Source organism: Schistocerca serialis, chromosome 3 (genome assembly GCF_023864345.2).
Source record: "Schistocerca serialis cubense isolate TAMUIC-IGC-003099 chromosome 3, iqSchSeri2.2, whole genome shotgun sequence".
In the NCBI taxonomy this organism is placed as follows: Eukaryota; Metazoa; Arthropoda; class Insecta; order Orthoptera; family Acrididae; genus Schistocerca; species Schistocerca serialis.
In genome coordinates, this window is record NC_064640.1 from 110,718,606 (window position 1) to 110,741,626 (window position 23,021).

General features: G+C 38.3%; 1 protein-coding gene across 2 annotated transcripts in view; it reads right to left on the bottom strand.

The window, feature by feature from the left end:
- Positions 1–23,021, bottom strand: part of LOC126469792 (TAR DNA-binding protein 43-like) — an 84,858-nt gene that overhangs the window by 58,218 nt on the left and 3,619 nt on the right. Inside the window, exon 2 of one of the 2 annotated variants that reach the window (XM_050097044.1) lies at positions 16,852–16,979. In XM_050097044.1, coding sequence (XP_049953001.1) covers positions 16,852–16,979 — 128 coding nt within the window. Of the gene's footprint in view, positions 1–16,851; positions 17,022–23,021 lie in introns of both variants that reach the window. The other variant, XM_050097043.1, reaches the window with a different exon arrangement.

Below are 23,021 nucleotides of genomic sequence, written 5' to 3' on the forward strand. Positions count from 1 at the left end.
CATACCGCCGTTTGAGTCTCGTACAGATTCCTGTATGGAGGACATAGTGATGGACATCCCTGGGGTTGTGAAGCAGCTGAATGGGTTGAAAATAAATAAATCGCCAGGTCCTGATGGGATTCCAATTCGGTTTTACAGAGAGTACTCTACTGCATTGGCTCCTTACTTAGCTTGCATTTATCGCGAATCTCTTGCCCAACGTAAAGTTCCGAGCGACTGGAAAAAAGCACAGGTGACGCCTGTATATAAGAAGGGTAGAAGGACAGATTCTCAAAATTACAGACCAATATCCTTAACATCGGTTTGTTGCAGGATTCTCGAACATATTCTCAGTTTGAATATAATGAATTTCCTTGAGACAGAGAAGTTGCTGTACATGCATCAGCACGGCTTTAGAAAGCATCGCTCCTGCGAAACGCAACTCGCCCTTTTTTCACATGATATCTTGCGAACCATGGATGAAGGGTATCGGACGGATGCCATATTCCTTGACTTCCAGAAAGCGTTTGACTCGGTGCCAGCCTGCAGACTCCTAACTAAGGTACGAGCATATGGGATTGGTTCCCAAGTATGTGAGTGGCTCGAAGACTTCTTAAGTAATAGAACCCAGTACGTTGTCCTCGATGGTGAGTGTTCATCGAAGGTGAGGGTATCATCTGGAGTGCCCCAGGGAAGTGTGGTAGGTACGCTGTTGTTTTCTATCTACATAAATGATCTTTTGGATAGGGTGGATAGCAATATGCGGCTGTTTGCTGATGATGCTGTGGTGTACAGGGAGGTGTCGTCGTTGAGTGACTGCAGGAGGATACAAGATGACTTGGAGATGATTTGTGATTGGTGTAAAGAATGGCAGCTAACTCTAAATATAGATAAATGTAAATTAATGCAGATGAATACGAAAAAGAATCCCGTAATGTTTCAATACTCCATCAGTAGTGTAGCGCTTGACACAGTCACGTCGATTAAATGTTTGGGCGTAATATTGCAGAGCGATATGAAGTGGGACAAGCATGTAATGGCAGTTGTGGGGAAGGCGGATAATCGTCTTCGGTTCATTGGTAAAGTTTTGGGAAGATGTGGTTCATGTGTAAAGGAGACCACTTATAAAACACTAATACGACCTATTCTTTAGTACTGCTCGAGCGTTTGCGATCCCTTTCAGGTCGGAATGAGGAAGGACAAAGAAGCAATTCAGAGGCGGGCTGCTAGATTTGTTACTGGTAGGTTTGATAATCATGCAAGTGTAACGGAAATGCTACAGGAACTCGGGTGGGAGACTCTAGAGTAAAGGAGGTGTTCTTTTCATGAATCGCTACTGAGGAAATGTAGAGAACCAGCATTTGAGGCTGACTGCAGCACAATTTTACTGCCGTCAACTTACATTTCGCGGAAGACCACAAAGATGAGATAAGAGAGATTAGGGCTTGTACAGAGGCATATAGGCAGTCATTTTTCCCTTGTTCTGTTTGGGAGTGGAACAGGGAGAGAAAATGATATTTGTGGTACGAGGTACCCTCCGCCACGCACGTATGGTGGATTGTGGAGTATGGACGTAGATGTAGAAGGTTATAGCCTATGCTTCTAGGACACTTACAAAAGCCGAGAGAAACTACTCAACTACAAAAAGAGATGTCTTGCTGTGATCTGGGTCATGTGCGAATTTTGAAAGTATCTCTATGGAAGGCCATTCACAGCTGTAACAGACAATTAATAACTTTGTTGGTTGACAGGTCTTAAGGATCTAACAGGACGACTCGCCAGGTGGGCACTACGTCTTCAAGAGTATGACATCATCATAGTGTGCAAAAGTGGAAGCAAACACTAAGTTGCCGACTGTCTCTCAAGAAACCTTCTGCAAGACCATCAAGACTTTGATGAAGATAGTGACTGTCTCGCTGCACTCCAGGATCTCTCTGCTGAGCAAAAGATGGACGGCAAGATATCTCAAATTATGCTTGCCTTAAATCAGTCAGAGGATGTGAAAGGACAATTTAAGGCAGTTAATGGATTACTTTGCAAAAAAATTTTGATCCATTTGGAAAGAGGTGGCTACCAGTGATTCCTAAACAGATGTGCTTAGATGTTCTACAGAAATTCCATGACACACCTGAAGCCGGACATTTACAATTTATTAAGACCTATGATAGACTCTGAAAGAGATTTTTCTGCCCAGGTTTATTTAGGAGTGTCCATCACTACGTGTCACACTGTAGACCTGTGTGTCGCACTGTAGAGAGTGCCAGAGGAGAAAGGCAGTTCCTCAGAAACCACCTGACCGACTCATACAAATTCCACAAGCCAAAACGCCTTTCCAGCGTGTTGGGATTGACCTCCTTGGATGATTTCCAATTTCTGCTAGTTGCAATAGATGGATTATTGTTTGCACTGATTATCTGACATGCTATGCCATTACAAAAGTTGTGAAAACGGCCAAAGCATCCGATGTAGGCAATTTCATCGTGGAAGACATTGTATTAAAACAAGGTGCCCCAAGATTGTTAATTACGGATCAAGGGAAAGTTTTTCCATCGAATCTTGTGACAGAGATAAACCGTCAGTGCAACATTACTCATCAAATGACGAACAGGCTTACTGAATGCCTTAATAAGACCTTGGGCGACATGCTATCAATGTTTGTCAATGTTGGGCAGAGCAACTAGGATGAGGTGCTACCTTTCTTGACATTTGCCTACAACACCGCCAAACAAGACACCACAGGATTTAAGCCATTTTTCCTGGTGCATGGGCGTGAGGTGACTACGACAATGGACACTGTGTTGCCGCTACATCCTGATGATGTGGACAACGACTACATCGGCCAGGTGTTAACCGGAGCTGGCGAAGCTCGGCAGTTAGCTCGACTCCGCACACTGCAGGCTCAAGAAAACGATCACCGAAGGTATGACGCAAGCCACCGCCCTGTTGTCTACCAGACTGGTGACCTCATCTGGATCTTCACTCCCGTTGGGAAGGTTGGTCTCTCTGAGAAGTTCCTCAGGCGCTATTTTGCAACTTATAAGGTTGCAAGACAATTGTCTGATGTTACTTATGAAGTTGAAGATTTCGACCCCGACAAAAGACGACGAAATATCAGAGATACGGTCCACGTCCTTCGAATGGAGCCCTACAAGGATCCTGCCCCACAGGGTAAATTCGAAGCTCCGGCGACAGGCGCAAGAAAGGTGACGAAGAATGTAGCGGCAAAAGAAGTTCTAAGAAGATCACCTCCAGGGCGCGCATCACTCATCGGGAGTCAGAGTATGCAGAACCGATGACTCATTCCCAGACTAGGAGGACATAACACCGAGATGCTGTTCTCTTAAGGAGGGAGCAATGTCGTAGAAGAAGTTGAGTAGTACTGTGGTTATGATGCTAAATTGTTGAATGGAGGGTCATGAGTTCAATACGTCGTGAGTTCAATACTCACCTGGACTGTACCATTTTAATTTCTATATTCGGTTCGAGTACATTCTAGAAGTATCCACAAATGTCAAGAATGAGTGTAATGGAATGTTCTGTAACTGTATATATATTGTATGTGTTCTGGCCGGAAGCAGTTCGCTCCACGCTCCTGTATGTGCAAGTACTGAATAAACCTTCGTTAAGTGAAGTTAGTGTTCGTCATTCCTCTAATTACATCTTCTTCTAAGTGTCAATATTACACACAGATAACAATGTCACATTCAGTTAATACATAGTCTGTGACGGAGAACAATGACATGTAAAAACTGAAAAACTATTGGTTTTTTAAATACAGGATTCAGTAGAAACAAACAAACAAACATACAGTGTTGATGGTTTTTCTGTTGTGTGCTACTGTTGGTAATGGTTCACATGATGAATCGAGGAAATTCAACACAGCGAATCATGAGCGAGATGTAGGTAGCAATTGAGATTCTTGTTCACCATTTTCTATGGTTCATAAATAAAATTAGCTCATATTCCTTTCTACTAGGTTAGGATTTAACAACCACATCAGAATTTTCAGCAAAATCTTAGACACATAAGTAGGTTATTGCAGTAATGAATGTATATCTTGGGCTACACTGCACATCAATCCACTACTGCAACTGCATTCTCATACTGAGATTCATTGGCATTGCTAACTCACAAGCAAATTACAGCTTTCCCAACCCAACCTCGACCTTAAGGTAGACTACAGGTAAGTCTGTCAGTGCATCTAGTTTTCTTCCACTCATATTCTTTGGCTTATCAACTCACAACAAAACTGTCACATTCCAACCCAACATAGGCCTTGGGCTATGCTACAAGTCAGTCTGTCAGCACGTCTAATTATTTTGAATCACCAAAGGAATACAAAAATCAGTAATCAGCCTTAATCCTTTGATTACTGTGGACAAGTTAACTCATCATGCCGCGCCAATCCCCAGGTGCCGAGGACGCGTTAATCGTACTGAGCAACAGGTACCTCCACACTCTACACGTATTAACTTTGGGTTCTTCTGTTCTACGAAAGAATGTCATGTTACCATGACTGGAGGGAGTGGACATACAGTTTCTACAGCACTTGGCTCACAAGCTACCTAGGAAACATTCAGCACAGTACCAGGAGGCCAGCACAGGTAAGACAGCAGACAGGAAGCGGTCACAGAAAGAAGGACTTAGACTCTAATGACACAGCACTCAGCACAGCCTGTACCAAGCACCTCTGAAGCAGCAAAGGGCTAAAATTGGTAATAGCCAGATAATTAAAAGTTATTCTGGTGCTCTCCATATTGAAAACAAATGTAATCAGTTCATATACTCTGATGAAAGAAGTAACTGATTCAGTGAGTCTCAATGGCTACCATATAATATCACCTGATTGGTTATGACCAACACAAATGAACTGCTAACATCAGCATACAACACCAGAGTCAACAACAGTGTAAGTTCACTGTAGAGAAAGGTTTCCTTTTGAAAAGCTAATGTGAAAACGGGAGAAGTAAACGGTTTGGAAAGATGGCAAATAAGGATCAGGTGTGTTCATTAACATTTGCTTGAATCTCTCTCTCTCTCTCTCTCTCTCTCTCTCTCTCTCTCACACACACACACACACACACACACACACACACACCAACTACAATATTAATTATTTGTTTAACGAACCAGTTCCCAGCTGTTATGCTATCATCTGGTACATAAGATAACTATGTGGTGCAGTGAAATTTTATTGGATCAAAGATTTTAAACAAGTGCACCTACAGAGTATCTCCATTTTCAGAGATTAAATATGTTAATGTTAGAATTAGGAATAAAACAAGAGATATTATTTCAGTGTAAATGCAATGTAAGATTATTTAACCAAGATAAAATATGTGACACATTAACTAATGAACTATAAACAAATTACAACAGTTGTTCACAGAATAAAATAACTGTACAATAAACTTTGGCGACATCTTTGAATATCTCACCAAAGTTTGTTATTCAATTATATTCTTCTATGAAGAACTGTTGTAGTTTGTCTATAGTTTATTATTTAATGTATCACATATTTTATCTTAGTTAAATAATCTTACATTGCATTTACACTGAAATAACACCTCTTGTTTTATTCCTAATTCTAATATTAACTTTTTCATCTCTAAAAATGGAGATATTCTGTAGATCCACTAGTTTAAAATCCTTGATGTAACGAAATTCACCGCACCACATACTTATCTTGTACCTGATGATGGCATAACAGCCAAACACCGGTTTGTTAAACAAATAATAAATATTGTAGAATATGACACCATTGTTGTGCGCATTTCATTCCCGTATAAAATATTCGAGCAAGAACCGACAAAACAGTCAGTCAATGCAAGTTCCCCATTCCTTAACTAATGCCCTAATGGTTGTTTCAAATGTGAATTGCCAGAACTTTAACAATCGTAGTATGTGAATGTATGGCTCTTTATCAATCCATCATCTATCTTATATGTGGACCAAATACAGCCAAATAGTTTTAACTGATTTTCAGCAGTTAAACACAAATCAGCAGCAACCTCAAGCCATTTAACATGCCATGCTTTTTACATGGAAATCTGAGTGGTATCAAAACAAAATAATAAGTGAAAGCCAAAATAGTACATTCGGACTTCGGTGTTGCAGTTTTGGAAGAAGAATGCACTGCAGTTCCTACTTTCAAGCCTTGCATGGTTGCAAATGTAACAGATATAGAGGAACGTTATTGCAAAACTGTAAAAAAGTCACTCATTTGAGGGAAAACCATTGTACCCACTAGATTTCATATCACTTATGTGAAGGAACTGAGCCCTCTTGCAGCAGCAACTTCCAATATATTTCTGGAGCAATGGAGCTTCCATGCAACTGGAAAGAGACAAAGGTCATTGTTTTGAAGGGTCAGAGGATAAATGCACAGAACTAAACACCTACATCACTTATGTCAATCTATGGTACACAAGTTTATACTTGGCTACAACGTGTCAAACAATTCCTGTGTCAGAATCAACACAAATACCACAAGTGTCATATGTACTACACCCAGCTCTCTCTTTTCATTTGTGAGATCTGTAAACCCCCCCCCCCCCCCCTCCAAATCTTTATATCTTTCAAGCTATCATGCCACATGTTAAACTCAGTGAACTGAAGCTGTAATGAGCAGATCCAAACATAACTCTGCATATTATTCTAAAAGTAATATCAGTTGTGTTACAGAGGTATGACAGTACTGCTGCTATTGAGAACAGATATAGAACACAGGGCAAATAAATTTTAGCCCTCTGAACCTGTTTGCAGACAACACAGCGGTATACAACGTGGCCAAATCAACAGAAAACTGTTTTGGATTGCAAGAAGATCTGCAGGTGTTCAACATTTTATGTAATGGGTGGTTGTTGACCCTTAACATAAACAAATATAATGTAAGGTGCATAAATAGGCCAATAAACAAATATAATGTAAGGTGCATAAATAGGCCAAAGTATACACATGTTTCATTATACAACTGCTAAACATTCTAACTGCTCACTACTGTCAAACATCAAGAGAGACCACATCCAGACTGATTTAAAAAGGAAGCATCAAATAACCCTTGATGCAAGCAAGGCATATGCCAGGCAGCTTCCTTGCAAGGAAGCTTCAATCATTCATTCACAGAAGAGAAAGTCACTTACAAAGCACTCATCTAACAAAATCCTGTGAATTATTCATTAATCTGGGATCCTTCCCAAGTTGGAATAGTGGGGCAACAGAAATTTCAGAGAAGAGCTGCACGATTCATAATGAGTTTGTTTAATTAGTGTGGCGGAGGCTACAGGAAACATGCTGCAAACCTCAAAAAGGTTTAATCTATTCTAAGAGCAGACATTTGAAGATGAATCAAGAAAGCTGTTATTGTCTCCCACACTCATTTCACATAACTGCCATGATGGTAAAATTCTGGCATCACTGTCTTACACAGAGGCATACTGAAAGGCACATACTTTGCACAGCATCTGTGAACATAACAGAAGTAAGTAAATTGATACTGTTTATAATGAACACTGCGCTACTCAGTAGACGATGAGTTGCAAAGTACATGTGCAGATGAAACCAGAAACTAACAACAGTACAGCTTTTATAAGTATATTTTGAAAATCAGCTGTGTAAAGACAAATGGAATTTTCAAAAGGGTAACTCAAACACCTTCTTACAGTATTCATAGTGTAAATCATGGTCACTAAGAATAAATATAGGGTATTCCAAGAGGAATGGTTAGTATTCAGGAACGTGACAAGAACTATCATTCTAATGAAGAAAAGACTACGAAACATGGCCTCTAAAATGCATATTTCAAGAGCTATGAGAACTTATACAGTAGAAGAGGTGTTTCACAGTATGAAGACAAATGAGTGCGTATATCTAAGATCTCTGATCAGTGACACATGAAAGTGTGATAACGAAATAAAATAATGTATCATCCTTGGCAGAGCCACAATGGTTACACACATTAAAATCTGGCAGAAATGAGTAATATCCAAGACAACAAAGATTTGCTCAAGGAATCAATGGTGCTCTGTACGCTCTGATATGGCTGCAAGACCTGGACTGTGAAAGATAGTAACAAGAGTTAGATTGACGCCTTTGAGATGTGGTGCTGGCATAAGATGTTACACATATCATGGACACAAAGAAGAACCACATTTCCACTATAGAGGAATTTAACATCACAAGAAATTTATCTTCCTGTGTCAGTCACAGATACTTCCAGTTCCTTGGGCACATTTTGAAACAAGAATGAGATAATTTAGAAAAGATCAACATGTAAGATGAAACTGAAGGCAGACGACCATAAGGAAGAGCAGTGACAGTTGGTTTAAGTGAGGAAGATTACCAGTTATCTTTTCACATTACATTAAGAAGAGCAGTGGATGGAGAATGGAGACATCAAGTCGAAGAATCAGTAACTTAAGAAATGAGGTCACGACACTCTGCAATGGGTAAATGGACTAATGTTGATGATTGAAGCCATATTATACAGTACCAAAAACTCTCTATGATTTGTGAATATGAATTTTGCATTTGATAATAATCATAGATTAAATTTTAAGTTATTAAATTTCGCTTCCAGTGAATGTTTACCACCAAGCATACTTTGCCGTAAACCATTAACTAGCCAGTTTGTTTATAAAAAATGTGTTGTGACTTTAGGACTCCATAGCCTGTTTCACAACACAACTCAAATATGTGGATGTGTAAACTAGGTTTTCTACTGCTTACAAAATAAATCTTTTCTAGTTCTGTGAGGTTATCCTCTGCAGCAACAGATTTAGATGATTATTTTCTGCAAACTGAACAGTTTGATATTATCATTTGCTTTTTAATTTGTGTAATTGTGTCTGAAAACTGATAAACCACTGTGAAATGCATAGCAGAAGGTACCTCCTACTTTTCAGTAGCAGTGTCCTATTTAATATAAAACTGCAGCAGTTATTTATGCCCAAGACAAGATGATGATGAATAAGATCATCATCAAAGGGGAGAGATACTGCAAGCAGATGCTTTGAGCACAGCATACAAATCATAGAGACATTTCAACACAATGAGAAAATGTCATTATGACAACACTGCAAAAAATTCAGCAAATGAACAGAGGAGTACAATTGTGAAAAAGAGACTGTATAGTGTTAGTGTATTTTGACTTTGAAAAAAATCTCCACATGATATTGAGTATGTAACAGTTTGCAGGAACTTTAATTTTTTGTTCAATATGAGGATCAATTGAAAAAGTGTACATGTATAATTAGTGGGATGCACAGTGACTTGAACACAGCATTTTTGCACACTATTCTTGAGACAACCCAAGTTAGAGATTGTAAAGCACCAAGTAATATGCTCAGTCCAAGTCTCATCATATGTATTCACAGTTTGTTATTGCTTGTTCGACACTGTTTACAATATCTCCGCATGCTAACAAGTTTTTCAAATCTTCTGACACTATCATTGCACCTCATCTACATTATTTAAGGAAATTTAGTTAAATAAAAAATGTGAACCCAAGCAATCCCCACTTTTTTAAAATGTGAAGTAAGTCTCAAGTTTGCAAAAATACAAATTATTTGTGACAGTGTTAGTTGGGATTCACATTAAGCCTTGTGCAGATTACAAAGGAGGAAATATTGTTTAAGGCTTATGGCTACAGCTGATACAGTGACAAATGGCCAAGTATGGCCAAGGGTGTCTAAAAGGCAACTCACTAACAGAAACACACACACTTACATACATATGGATAGATTGTCCTGGCTTTTATTTCAAAAATGATTTAGATATATTGCCTGTTAGGAAAATAAATTCAGAAAACTTGTTTAATGTGTTAAGAACATTAGTGGTGTCTGTAGATGCAGCTGGATTTAAGATTCTTTCACATGTTACACATATTAGTGCTATCAACAGGAAATCTATCACACATTTTACACAGACACGACAAATTTCCTAGACAGGAATCAACAATTGTTCTTTCTGCACGACAGTGAATGTACTTAATAAGAGCATTCGAAACAACTGGATAAAGCTGAAGAAACATAGGCAGATGCTTTGTCATTTAGATTAGCCTGGTACTGCAGATTATGCATATTTTTTTGCAATTTGGGAAATATATGCTACAGAGAACCCAATATTGATGCAATATGTGTATGAGATCTCAGTAACTCACTGTTCTTTACCTTCTAAAAGACAAAATGTTGAACTCGTTATCTGAGTGTTCAGTAAATATGTGGAATATAGTTTGGCGGTGTTGGGGTTGCTTCATAATGTAGCTAACTAGGAAGGTGCAATCGATTTTTAAATAGAATCGAGAGTTGATGGAGCATAGTCAATTTGAAAACACTAGTGAAGTTAATTTAACACAAAGATGATATGCACAAAGAAGCCTTTGACCAACAAAGCACAAAACATACAATACAATTACCAAAATACATTTATTAGGTGGCAAGACAAATGGAGAAGTTTAAACTTACTGAATGACATGCAGCATTTTCGCTAACTATTCATAGATTAGTGCACGTAACCAAAGACTGAAGCAGGGAATTGAACATGGCGTACATCCTGCTGAGCAAGTTTCAAACGGATTCAGTCTAGGCAAAATTTGTTTTTTTACAAGCAATAACCAGAATGTCAGTACCATATCTCACTTGGGCAGAGACATATCAGAAACAAAGTGAAGACTCAATGAGAATCTTAAAATTAAATGTGGCAACTGGGATGGATGAACTGTAACACCCCCCACCTCCCAAAAAATCACTGATACCTAATGAAGATAGTAAGGTAATGCCAAAGTAGAACAGACAAAACCCTGTAATCCTCCAGTGATTTGGTATCAATGTTGATCGCCATCCACAATAACATGGATGTATTTACAAGTAGGTAACTTTGATGGTTTAACAAACATTTAACATGCTCTGGAGAACCTGGTGTTCTACAATTGTATTGATATGACTGACAATAACTTACAAGCAGCAGTCACATCTTCCAACAAATGAAACAGGTGTAAATGTTAGCAGAGACAGTTGTTAAATGGTATGAGGTAATTGTATTTCTTCATTTGCTCACAAGCAATAAGAAAGATCATGTAGCTTAGCCCTGCCTACTCTCATTTCACAATATTTATTTTTCAAACTTTTAATCATTTATGACTAAATTAAATCCTGAGAGTGTACTTAATCACTGACGACCCACATTAACTAACAAGTGAGGTACTGTAATGTCTGTTAGTCTGTACTTTGCCAACAACACCACCACCACCACCACCACCACCACCACAGCAAAATTTCTGAAACTATAACCACTAAAACAATAACCACATTTGTGACATAGGAAAAAAAATGGAAATAAAGTGTAACTGCAAAAGAATGAAATACCACATAACTAGTGTATTTTGAATGTGGTTAATGCAAAAACCCAAGTAGCCACAGTACAGTGTTATTGCTTACAATGTACCACCCAGTGTTCAAAACTGGTTCCTCGGTTGTAGCTTCAGTACACGAAGATGGACAGCATTTTACAATATGATCTTTTTACTGAGGAACAAAATGTTTCTCAGCTGAAATTAGTGTATTAAAGAAGAGATTCCTGTGCGTGATTGACCGCAGTAACAAAATTGTTTTATTATTTACTCCACATCAACAGCAATCCACTAAAACTAAGGACATTAATAACATCACAGCTGCTTTACTGTAATGTAAATCAGAATGCCACACTTCACTCATTCTGTGCTTTAGTCATTTCTGCAAAGATTTTTAAAATATTAGGTTAACTGTAGCTTCTCTTGCAACTGCAGAATAAATAACAGGTGAGAACAGTTGTAACATTGAAGTTACATGCATAGGAGAAATAATTTCATAAGTGGGGTTCTCAGTCACTTTTCTTGGGCCATCTAATGATGCATGTAATTTTTCTTGTGATTATTGTGATTATTATTATTACTATTATTATTATTATTATTATTATTATTATTGTTATCATCTTCATCATCCATCATCATCGTCGTCATAAATCACGAATCTGACAATGTTGCTGAGCACAGCCATGTTCAAAAAATTAACATGAATTTCAGCTTCAACTTTGATCTTATTAAGTTGATTTACATTTTTTTTATTTAGAAACTTTGCTGGTCGTAAGCAAGAATGCTAAAAATGATACAGTAATCACAGCTATCAGTGGATATGACAGTACTTCTTCACACTCACTGCTGCAGGATTGTGCTAATTGTTCACCAGAAAATTCAGATAAATTACACTAAGATGACAGAAGCAAGGATGTTAAAAGTAGAGATCAAGAATTTTATGGTGACCTATGTACTGACACAAAAAGGAAATCTAAAGCCTGTATCAAAGATTGGAAGAAAAGCACCAATAAAATACTGAGAATGTATGGCCAATGTATATTGGATCTAACAAAAAATTTAAAGTGCCAAAATTACTCAAAATACTTCAAAGAGAGGCACAAAAATTATGTCCTACGTGCACTTCAAAGACGTGTCAACTATCTGTTCAAATGAAGTGTTATCAATTTTCTACTGGTGGTAGGAAGGCAATATTTAACACATCAACTATCTGTTCAAATGAAGTGTTATCAATTTTCTACTGGTGGTAGGAAGGCAATATTTAACACATTCAGGGAAACAATGTCATGGGATCAGAGGAAGATGTATGTAATCAGTCTTGTGGACATAATTCCAACCAAATGTCCAGGGAAGTTTACTGGCAAATCCAGGAGAAAAGCACAATGATTTATTATTTGAGGAATGATGGAAAACAAAGTATGCAAAAAGATTTTTCTCAGTACTCTTGGGATTAAGGAATGAACTTTTCGATACTGGCTCAATAATTCCACACATGGGCCCTGATCCAGAATCATCATAAAACAAATTAAGAAAAAAGATGAAAGACCCTCCATAAAAGAATTGCTGGAATGTTTTGTGAAATTCCCATTGCACTACTGCAGGAAACCCTCCTCGGAGCTGTACATCAAGCCTATTCTACAATGCAAACGACATTTGTATGGATTCTAAAAGGAAAAATGTAATACAGAGAAGGTGCCACCATTAAGTTGGGCCACCTTTAACTTGATTTTTGAAGAGGGCACCCTTACCTTATTTTCCTCCATGAAAGACCAGTGTGACTTGCAACAGGCTCAGAAACTTGACTGAAGACATGTGGAAGTACCACGCAGAATGGAGAGAGCAGGTAAGGCTTTCAAAAAGATGCCCAGCAGATGCACTGCTCAGTGTACACCATGGACTTACACGCCGTGAAAGTAGCTTTATTTCTACAGGCAACTGCAATTCATCATAAAACAAATTTGGCTGGTCATAACTTAGAAAGCCTTGAAGCAGTATGTTACTGGTTCGATGAAACACAAGGTGAATTGGTTGCATCAAGTTTTGCCTCATGTATCATGGGCACTCCAAAACTATAAGGAGGACCCCATCCAATTCATTTTGTATACTGGCAGCTCCACATATCAGAACAGAAACGTAACATTATCAAATGCTCTTTTAAGACTAGCAACTGATACAGGAGCATTGATTATGCAAAAATTTTTGGAAAAATGTCGTACTCAGATGGAACATGGTCCAGTTCACAGTCCCATAGTGCGCAAGCTTAAAGGATATGAAGTTACACTTCCTAGCTAATACGCCTTGATATATAAAGAGGTGTGAAAAAAGCCATGGCCTTATGAAGTTCATTACCTATGTCACTTCTTTTTCACAATTTATGCAGAGAAAATTTTGTGGCTGTGTGACTCAGTTAGGCATGGGAAGTTGTAAAAAATGAACCTACAGTTATAGACCTGATGGTGATACAGTATTTCTAAATGGTATTATTTGCTACAAGGGCATTTTCAACAAAGAATGGCAAGAAATATCAAGGAGCCTGAGAAAAATTCTTAGAAAAGTCCGCTTCCCAAAACTACACAAAGCAAGACTGAAAATCAAGAATTTCAAATGGGATCATTTACAACCAGAATTCCATTGTTCTTAAGGACTGTCACTGCTATTACAACATCCCTTACGAATGGTCATCATCTTGGAAGTTATTGATTCAGGAATAACACTGCAGTGTAGTTCATTATTGCTGCTTGAATAACATTTGGCAGCTCTTTCCTTGAAGAAAAGAAGTTATACTATCAGAATTATGTGAAGAGCATGTGTATTTGAAGTTGTTTCCGTGAAGCCTATCAATCAAAAAAAAAAAAAAAAAATTTCCAAAATGATAGAGTTATTAGCTTTTTCAGCCCCAATAAACAACATAAAAGTGGCAAGTCACATAGGAGACTTGCAAAAAATACTGGGTAACATACTCTACCACAAACACATAGACAGTTCTTCCACATAACTGTCTTTGTTAAGCTTACTAAAGAGTACTTTCTTTGGTTCACTTTTTGATTTGATGCGAAACTTTTTAATATGATCTGAAATTTCATTGTAGTGCTACAGTGCAAATTTAGCGTCTCTATGAAATGCGTCAGGTATTCTAGACAGTTACTTGTATCTACTGTAAAACATGTGTTTTGCTACTTAATGGAGCAATGTTTCTTCACCGACGACATATCTAATATCTGTTTCTCTATCAACAAAACTATCAAAAGGGTTTCTGTAAAAAACTTAATACCTCATACTGACAGAGTATTCATAGAATCCTGTAGCAAAACACACACTGTAACATGACTAGACACTGGGCTCCTCACAACGCCACTGATACCATCTAGATACAAGATGCCTCTTAAAGAGCCCAGTGAAAAGACTAATACCTAAATGCCAATATGCACTAAAAAAAGCACCTAAGTACATGGAGAAACATGTTCCAAAGTGTCACACAACCGACAATATATCTAACACCTGTTTCTTTTATCAACAAAACTATCAAAAAGGTTTCTGTAAAAATTAAATGACGTACACTGATCAGTCACAACATTATGACCATCAACCTACTATCAATATGAACCCATGTAGACGACAGCAGCATCACCTGGCAGAGAATGACTGGAAGTCACATACATGGACAGAGTAGGTAGTATCAGTGAACATGCTGTCCATGTGTAGAATGAGGAAGGTGTACTATCTATCTGAGTTTGACTGTGGGCAGATTGTGTTGGCCCAGAGACCTGCATTATCATTTCGGAAACTGTATGACTTGTCGGGTGTTCAAGGAGTGCTCTGGTGAGTGTCTTCAACACGTGGTGAAACCAAAGTGAAACCACATCCAGGAGTTGTGTGGTTGGGGAGCCACCCCTCATTAGAGATGTCAGACACTGTAGGCTGGGCGGACTGATAAAACAGGACAGGCAATAAACTGTGGGGGAACTAACATCAGAGTTTAATGCTTGGCAGAGTACAAGTGTGTCTCAACACACAGTGCAGCAAACACTCCTAACGATGGGCCTCCGCAGCTTACGACCCGTGCATGTGCCAATGTTAACACCATGACATCAGCAACTGCAAATGAAGTGGGCACGTGACCATAGGCACTGGATGTCAGTGCAATACCAGAGCACTGCATGGTACGATGAATCCCAATATGTTCTTCATCATGCCAATGGGAGATCACTAATCCATCGTCTTCCATGGGAACAGCTCCTGGACACCTGTACTACGGGATGCAGACAAGCTGGCGGTGGCTCTTTATGCTCTGTGGAACAATCATGTGGGCATCCAAGGATGTAGTGGAGCTCATGCAAGGCACCATCACAGCCAAGGAGTATCGTACACTGGTTGCAGACCACATACACCCCTTCATGACGATCATGTTTCCTGACGGCAGTGGCATTTTTCAACAAGACAATGTGACATACCACAACACCAGGAGTGTGATGGAGTTTGAGGAACACAGGGGCAATTTACAATTGATGCATTGGCCCTCCATCTTTCCAGATCTGAACCCGATCGGGCACATCTGGGATGTGACTGAACTTTGCGTCAGAGCTCATCGCCCTCCTCCTCAGAATTTACTGGAACTAGGGTGTGTGTGTGTGTGGGGGGGGGGGGGGAGGGGGGGGGCGCATGTGCCTGCAGATGTAGTACCTACCCCCTCCAGTGACCTACCAAGGCCTCAATGCTTCCATGCCATAATGTGTCATCACTGTTATCGTACCAAAGATGGACATACCGACTATTAGGTAGGTGGTCGTAATGTTCTGACTGATCAGTGTATTGACAAGAGTATTCATACAATCCTGTCGCAAAACACATACTGTAACATGACTATGAACACCTGGCTCCTTGCATCACCGCTGATACTATGGAGATAAAAAGATGCCTTCTAAGAGTTCAGTGAAAGAAATAATATCTAAATGCTAATGTGTGCTAAAAAACGTACAAGTGCCTGGAGCAACATGTTCTGAAGTGTCACATAATGCTAAAGACCTGAGCTGAAGCAGGTTTATTTGCTTTCCGCCATTACATGACGTGATAATTAAGAGAAACTTCCGCACTATTTCATTCGAACTAACGCGAAACACATACTATAGCATTTGTCCAGAGTCAGCAGGGGATATAACTGTACGGAAATGATTGTCAGGCTATGACCCAAGGTCTTCTCCAATTTTAAAGGTGAAGCACATGTTAATGTTGGAAGGATAACAACACAGATGTTGTTAAAAAGTGAACTTCACATTCACTCAAACAGAGGTAACAGTAGGACATACAATGTGTGGCTTCTGCCTGATTACTTCAGAGGTAATTACTTACCATTCTTCAACTCTATAGATCTTTAAAATAGTTACAGTGAATATACTTTTTACCACACTTCATAGCTGCTTTAAATGAGAACATCTAATGGCTGTTATCAGTATTGCCAATCTGACAAATGAAGCTTTATCATCATCATTCACCTAGACTTGAAAAATAAATCAAAAGCTATAACTCACCTGTGCCATAAGTACTTCGCCAAAGGACTCAAAATATTCTCGCAACTGCTGTTCGGTCGTCTTCCAAGGCAATCCGAGCACTATGAGATCCGAACACTTTAATTTTGTCTCCATTCTTTTTGTTTTTGCTGTAGAATTTTCCAAATGATCATCAGATTTTCTCTTGTTTTCTGCAATTCCACAAAATTTCTTTGACAAAGGAAATTTGGAAAATTGCCAAATAATTGAAAGTTCCCAAAAAGCTACCGTGAGAAACCAGGTTTATCACTGGACCAAAGAGCAACACCTGAGTAACAGGATGTTTTTGATTCTATGCAATAATTCCAAATGTTAAGAATCATTAAATTACAAAACTGTGACTAGTAAGTGGGCCCATTTGATTATGATGTAACAAAGTTGCTGTACAACTTGTTTCAATACAGCATCCCCCAACAAAGTGGTTTGTTGTAATTTGTCTCTTGGATTAAAAGTGCTTCAGCTACATGTGTGCTTCAAGGTTTTGGAAAAGGACATCACCTATTTAGCCTCTCCTAACATACAGCCTGAGGTGAATTGTTGTGACATGGAACATGACAGAATAAAATAATTAATTTGTGCAATGCTATTCAGTTGAAAGGCAGCATCTATTAGAATTCATTTCATGGGCCACAAAAATTAATAGCCCAAATAAAATAAATTAGACAACGACAAATTACATCCAGGTCATCATTTATGCCTCTCACTTGTTGAAAAGTGATGCTACTAGTTTCCCTGTTAGTTAAATTCCCAATGAAAACTAACATATGAAAGGTCAAGCCAAATTTTAGCACACTTTGAAGTGAAAAATGGTATAGATACTACTGTGTATGTATATTCTCAATACTTTGACAAGAAGTGATTATTTGTGAGGGATATGAAACTGACCACTCAAGCTTTAGCTGTTTTCCAAATAAAAACTACTATAAACAGTTTGTCAGCCTACACATGTATATCACAGCAACACCTCTTTCAATGAACTGTTTGAAGTACTCAATTACTGTGTAACAGTATGTGATAACAATGAAATATCTACATCGCTATAAGTGACTATCTCCTGGAAAGCATACCATGAATCATTCAGCATGATTTTACAGAAAAAGCAAAAAACTCAAGCATGAGTGAGAAACATTGATTTTTAGATTTCAGCTCTCTCTGTTCGAGGTAACCTTGAATCACATGGTGGAAGCAATCACAGCACTCCCTGGGTCCGATAAAGTTTTCAAAAAGAAAGCTACAGGAGGTAATGTGAAAACAAAACACCACCATAAGATCGCAATGTTATACTTACGTAAGTAGTTTAATGCAAAATGATTTTGGAGTGTCCTACTGCTGGAATATAATGTTAAATAACACATACTTAGCATACTACCAGTGGATTTATTCTGTATGTTAAATATCTGGATGGATACGAAGGTTATCTGTTGGCTGATGGGCTGTCACAATCCAGTAAGGAATCTCCAGTTTACCACCTATGTCTAAGCAGTGCAGCTGATAGATGGGAAAGTTTGTTTTCCAAATTTGTAACTTTTTACAAATGGTGCTGACATTCCTGATGATACTCAGGCAATTTATAATGAATACTTCGCTTCCCATCTCGAGTCCAGTAGTGATAAAAATGATATTGACTGTGAGCCACCAAAAAATGTAAACATAATAAGCAATGTGCTTCTGCTGATTTCACTACTTGATTCATCACCTGTAACTTGGCCTTTTTAATTTTTTATCATCTCTCATGTATACGGGAAGTGTAAAGTTCGATTCTTATTGCATGAAATACTATGTCATTTTCAATGGTACATAAACGTAACCAGAAGCCAATGCAGTTGACAAGAGACACTTCACTCCGAAATGACAGTAACGTGCCTCAGTCATCTCCAGAGAAGTTTGTACAGCAGTCTTTAGTCTCGTTGTGGCTGTGAGCAGATGTGTAGTGGAAACCAGTTTGTGAACAAAAATTTTTCATGATAAGTTCAAGCACCTGTTTGAGGCTATGTGATAAATGGTAATAGAGTCTGTGATGCTAAAAGGAGCAGTCAAATGAAAATGAGGCAGAAGAAAAGGAAGTAAAGTAAACTGTTTATTATTTCAAAACTAATTGCTATAACTGTTAACACGTTTATTCCACTGTGAGACAAGGCAATCAATGCCTTCATGTAAAAATGTTTGTGGCTGTCTATTGGACTATGATTGTATCCTGGTGCATCTTCGAAGCAAATCAATGGCCGCAAATGTTTTTCTTCGGGCTACCCAAAAATATGGAATACGTGGAGAGGGATTGGGTCTAAGCTCGGATGTTCTCTAGCTTGTTTTCACTATGCTGCAGAAGATTCACTGGGAATACCTTACACTTCTTCCATACGTTCCCCATCTCTCCCCATGCGATTTCAATATTTTTTATGCCCTGTAGAAAGACATTCACGGCTGTCGATTTGCTTCAGACAAAGAAGGCATGCCTGGGTACAGTCATGATTCCATTGTCACCCCAAACATTTTTCCACGAAGGCACTGAACATCTTGTCTCATGGTGGGATAAATGTATTAACAGTTACAGCGATTACTTCTGAAATAATAACATGTACTTACTTTTTCCCATCTGTTTTGTTTTCATTTGACTATCTGTTATACTTACTTGTGTGGTCATGGGATACCACAAATTCAATATAAAATATTATCAGACCCCATCTTGAGGGAAGGCTTATTGTAATTAACAAAGTTATAATATAATATTTTTGAGATATGGTTAGGACAGAACTGATGTAACAGACAGTAATGTATTAAATTTCCTGAAACACATAGAGGATGCATTAGTGGGTCTAGTGTTTGAAATTTGATGGTAATACCAACTAAATAAAATAAGGGTCGAATTTATTATTTACAAATATTTGCAGGATACTGTGCTGCATAACTTTGAGAGTTGTAAATGTGAAACAGATTTGAGAAACAACCAACTCCCCAGAAGTTTTCCTTTGTCACTTTTCCTGCTTTCCATGTGGACATATTTGTAGTTTTCTAATAAAAAAACTGAAATGTCATATGAAAATTATTAACTAACTACTCAGTTTATTACTATCCATGATGAAGCAGCTAAATTTCCTTTAATATTTTTTGTGTTGTATCCAAGTTTGTACTTCATTTTCTTGTCAGTCACTCTTATAACTCTGGAAGACGGGGGGAGAGGGGGTTTAAAGTTACAGATCTATAGTTTTTAAGAAACTGGTGTTAATTTCACCTCTTATAAGAATAGCTCATAAAAGAAAAATTTGATTTTTAACGTATGCTGAACATTAACAATGTAGTGTAAACCATAATAGTGGTTATCACATTACAATGATGTCTGTCAGCCACCAATAAAATTGATGATAGCAATAATAGTCACCAGTTGGTAGCATGTGGTTGGCAGTGGGGATAGATAGGAGGTTTTGTCCTACAGAAACCCTTGTATGAGCTAGAGCCTTTGGAGTCACAGCTGACACTCCTCTAGCACAAATGAAAATAGAGGAAACTGCTGAAAGATAGAATGTGGGCATTATCTCACATGTTTGGGTCAAATGAACTATCAATACCAGATGTCAGATTCATACCGTGATGTTATATACTGTGGCATGTAACATCACATGCAGCCAAACAGAAAGAGAACACAATAGTAACAATATGTTTTTTTTGCATCAATATTATTTTTCACAATGTGGGCTGAGGTGACAGACTAATCTGTAATGTAGCCCAAGGTCTAGACCCAGCTGAAAAATGACTCCATGTTTTTGAGTTGATGAAGTCAATGAATGTGAATATGAAATCTTAGCTGTGTTGTCATTTCTTACATGTAGTGTACACTGCACTCTACATTAGGTTGAAGGGCAACTGTGTAGTGTGTTGGCAAAAATAATGAATATGAATCCAAAATATTAATTGTAGTGTCATTCCTTTCTGTAGCATATTCTGAGGTCTAGGTTAGGTTGAATTGTGACAATTTAGTTGACAATTGGTGAAACGGTGTCTAAGGCTTCAATTATTCCATCTCTTCCTTCCCTTTTGATTCTACAATGTTTGCTCTGTTTACCTGAAGCGTGCACACACACACACACACACACACACACACACACACACACACACACACAAAGCGCATTGCAAGTCAGGTAGTATTTCTCAAAATGTGAAGTTCAATAACAATGGCAATATTTTAGTGTATTGAGTGTTTTTTAGAAAAATGGCTGAAACCAATGCCTGTCACAGCCTAAATACAGAACAATAACAAAGAAGGAAAGTTAAGAGTTTACCAGTTAGTTGAAAAATGGTTCAAATGGCTCTGAGCACTATGGGACTTAACTACTGAGGTCATCAGTCCCCTAGAACTTAGAACTACTTAAACCTAACCAACCTAAGGACATCACACACATCCATGCCCGAGGCAGGACTCGAACCTGCGACGTAGCGGTCTCGCGGCTCCAGACTGTAGCGCCTATAACCGCACAGCCACTCCGGCCGGCCCAGTTAGTTGATATTGGGACATTAGAGGTAGAGCACTAGCTCAGATGGCAGAGGGATAAATGAAACAATCATGGAATCTTGAACCAACTTTCCAAGCATTTGCCTATTGTGACTCATGAGAGATAATGTATACCATAATCAGTATGACCAGAGCCATTGTCTAACTGCTGAGCCATCTCCCTTGGTACAATGAACAATGACTTAAAACAAACCAAATACGACATTACATAGACACAATTTTCACTGTCTGCCCAGGTGCACTAAATAAGCCACAGTGCGAATATTATTGGTAATATGACCATGTAATAAGATGCACCGAATGTAATAAAGCAATGTAGAAAGTTTGAATTCCTCTAAGCTTAACAAGCTGAGTTGGAAGTGGAGTGGAAACAGACTTAGTCTATATTTTCATGGACAGAAAGCAGTTTGAAACTCATTCTTACAAAGTGACAAATGATACTAATGCATGCCACATGCTTCCTCACATGACATATGCAGTAATTGGGGAAAAATCCTCTTTAGTGGTAATGAATTACTTACATTATAGTATGTGATACTCTAATGAAGGCTAACTGGTTAGAGGGATATCTGGTGAATAGCGTCTTCTCTGAAATCTGCTGGTGTGAGTGTTAATAGGTATGTTATTTCTTGTGAAAAGGGATGAAGGGTCTTTACATGCCAATATCATTGCACCGTATTAGAATATCTACTGAATGAAAACTGCAAATGTCATTATGAAAGAACTTTAAGGTATACCATGTGGCATTCAAGGTGATAACATCACAACAACAAAAATACTCTAGTAATGTGCCTGCTTGGTCAGAATATTGATTTGGACCTAACCATACATTCACCGGATGTTTTGGATACCAGCATGATACTAGACTGTGGATACTCAACATATATGCTTGCCAATATTGGAGCTCTCCTTGGAGAATGGTATCGCAACCCAGTATACCTGCCAGAACAGAGGCTACACTGAAAGTAAAGTAAGCACTAGGCAGCAACTGGACAGCACCTCAAGCAGTGAATAAAAGTGATTGTCCTCAGCACGAATAAGGTATCGCACCCAGTTAGCAACTGCATATATCATGAATATTATTATGATGTATGACATCATTTGATTTATAAAAAGTAAGCACTCTCTCACAGAAACATGACAGGAAAGAAATGCAGAGGAATAAATAGAAAGAAGTAATCATTCAGAGGAAAATTTCCTGGAAAAAAGTACAAAAAAAAGGGACATAAAAATGACAATACAGAAAAGACGAAAGCAACGTCTGTGTTGTTACTCTTAGCTAGTTAGCTAATCAACTTGCAATTTTTCTGAAAATATTATTTATTTCCACTATACTACCAAACTACTCTCTTATTCTCCAAATTTTAATGAGAAAATTATAACCAATGCCTGCACAAACAACTACACAGCACAAAAGAATTAGGGGAACATGTGTCGACATCAGGCATGTTAAATCTCTTTTATACAGACGGTATCTGTCATTTTATTGCATAGCTATATTCACTTTCCATGTATGCAACAATTTAAGTCATTCCCCACTTATCAACTGTGTCATGCATTACAGGATCAGGTGACCCCTCAGGAGGAAGTGAGCACTGGTGGCCCAGTGTTCTCTGGTGAAGTACACAGACGGCAGTTATTTACTAAC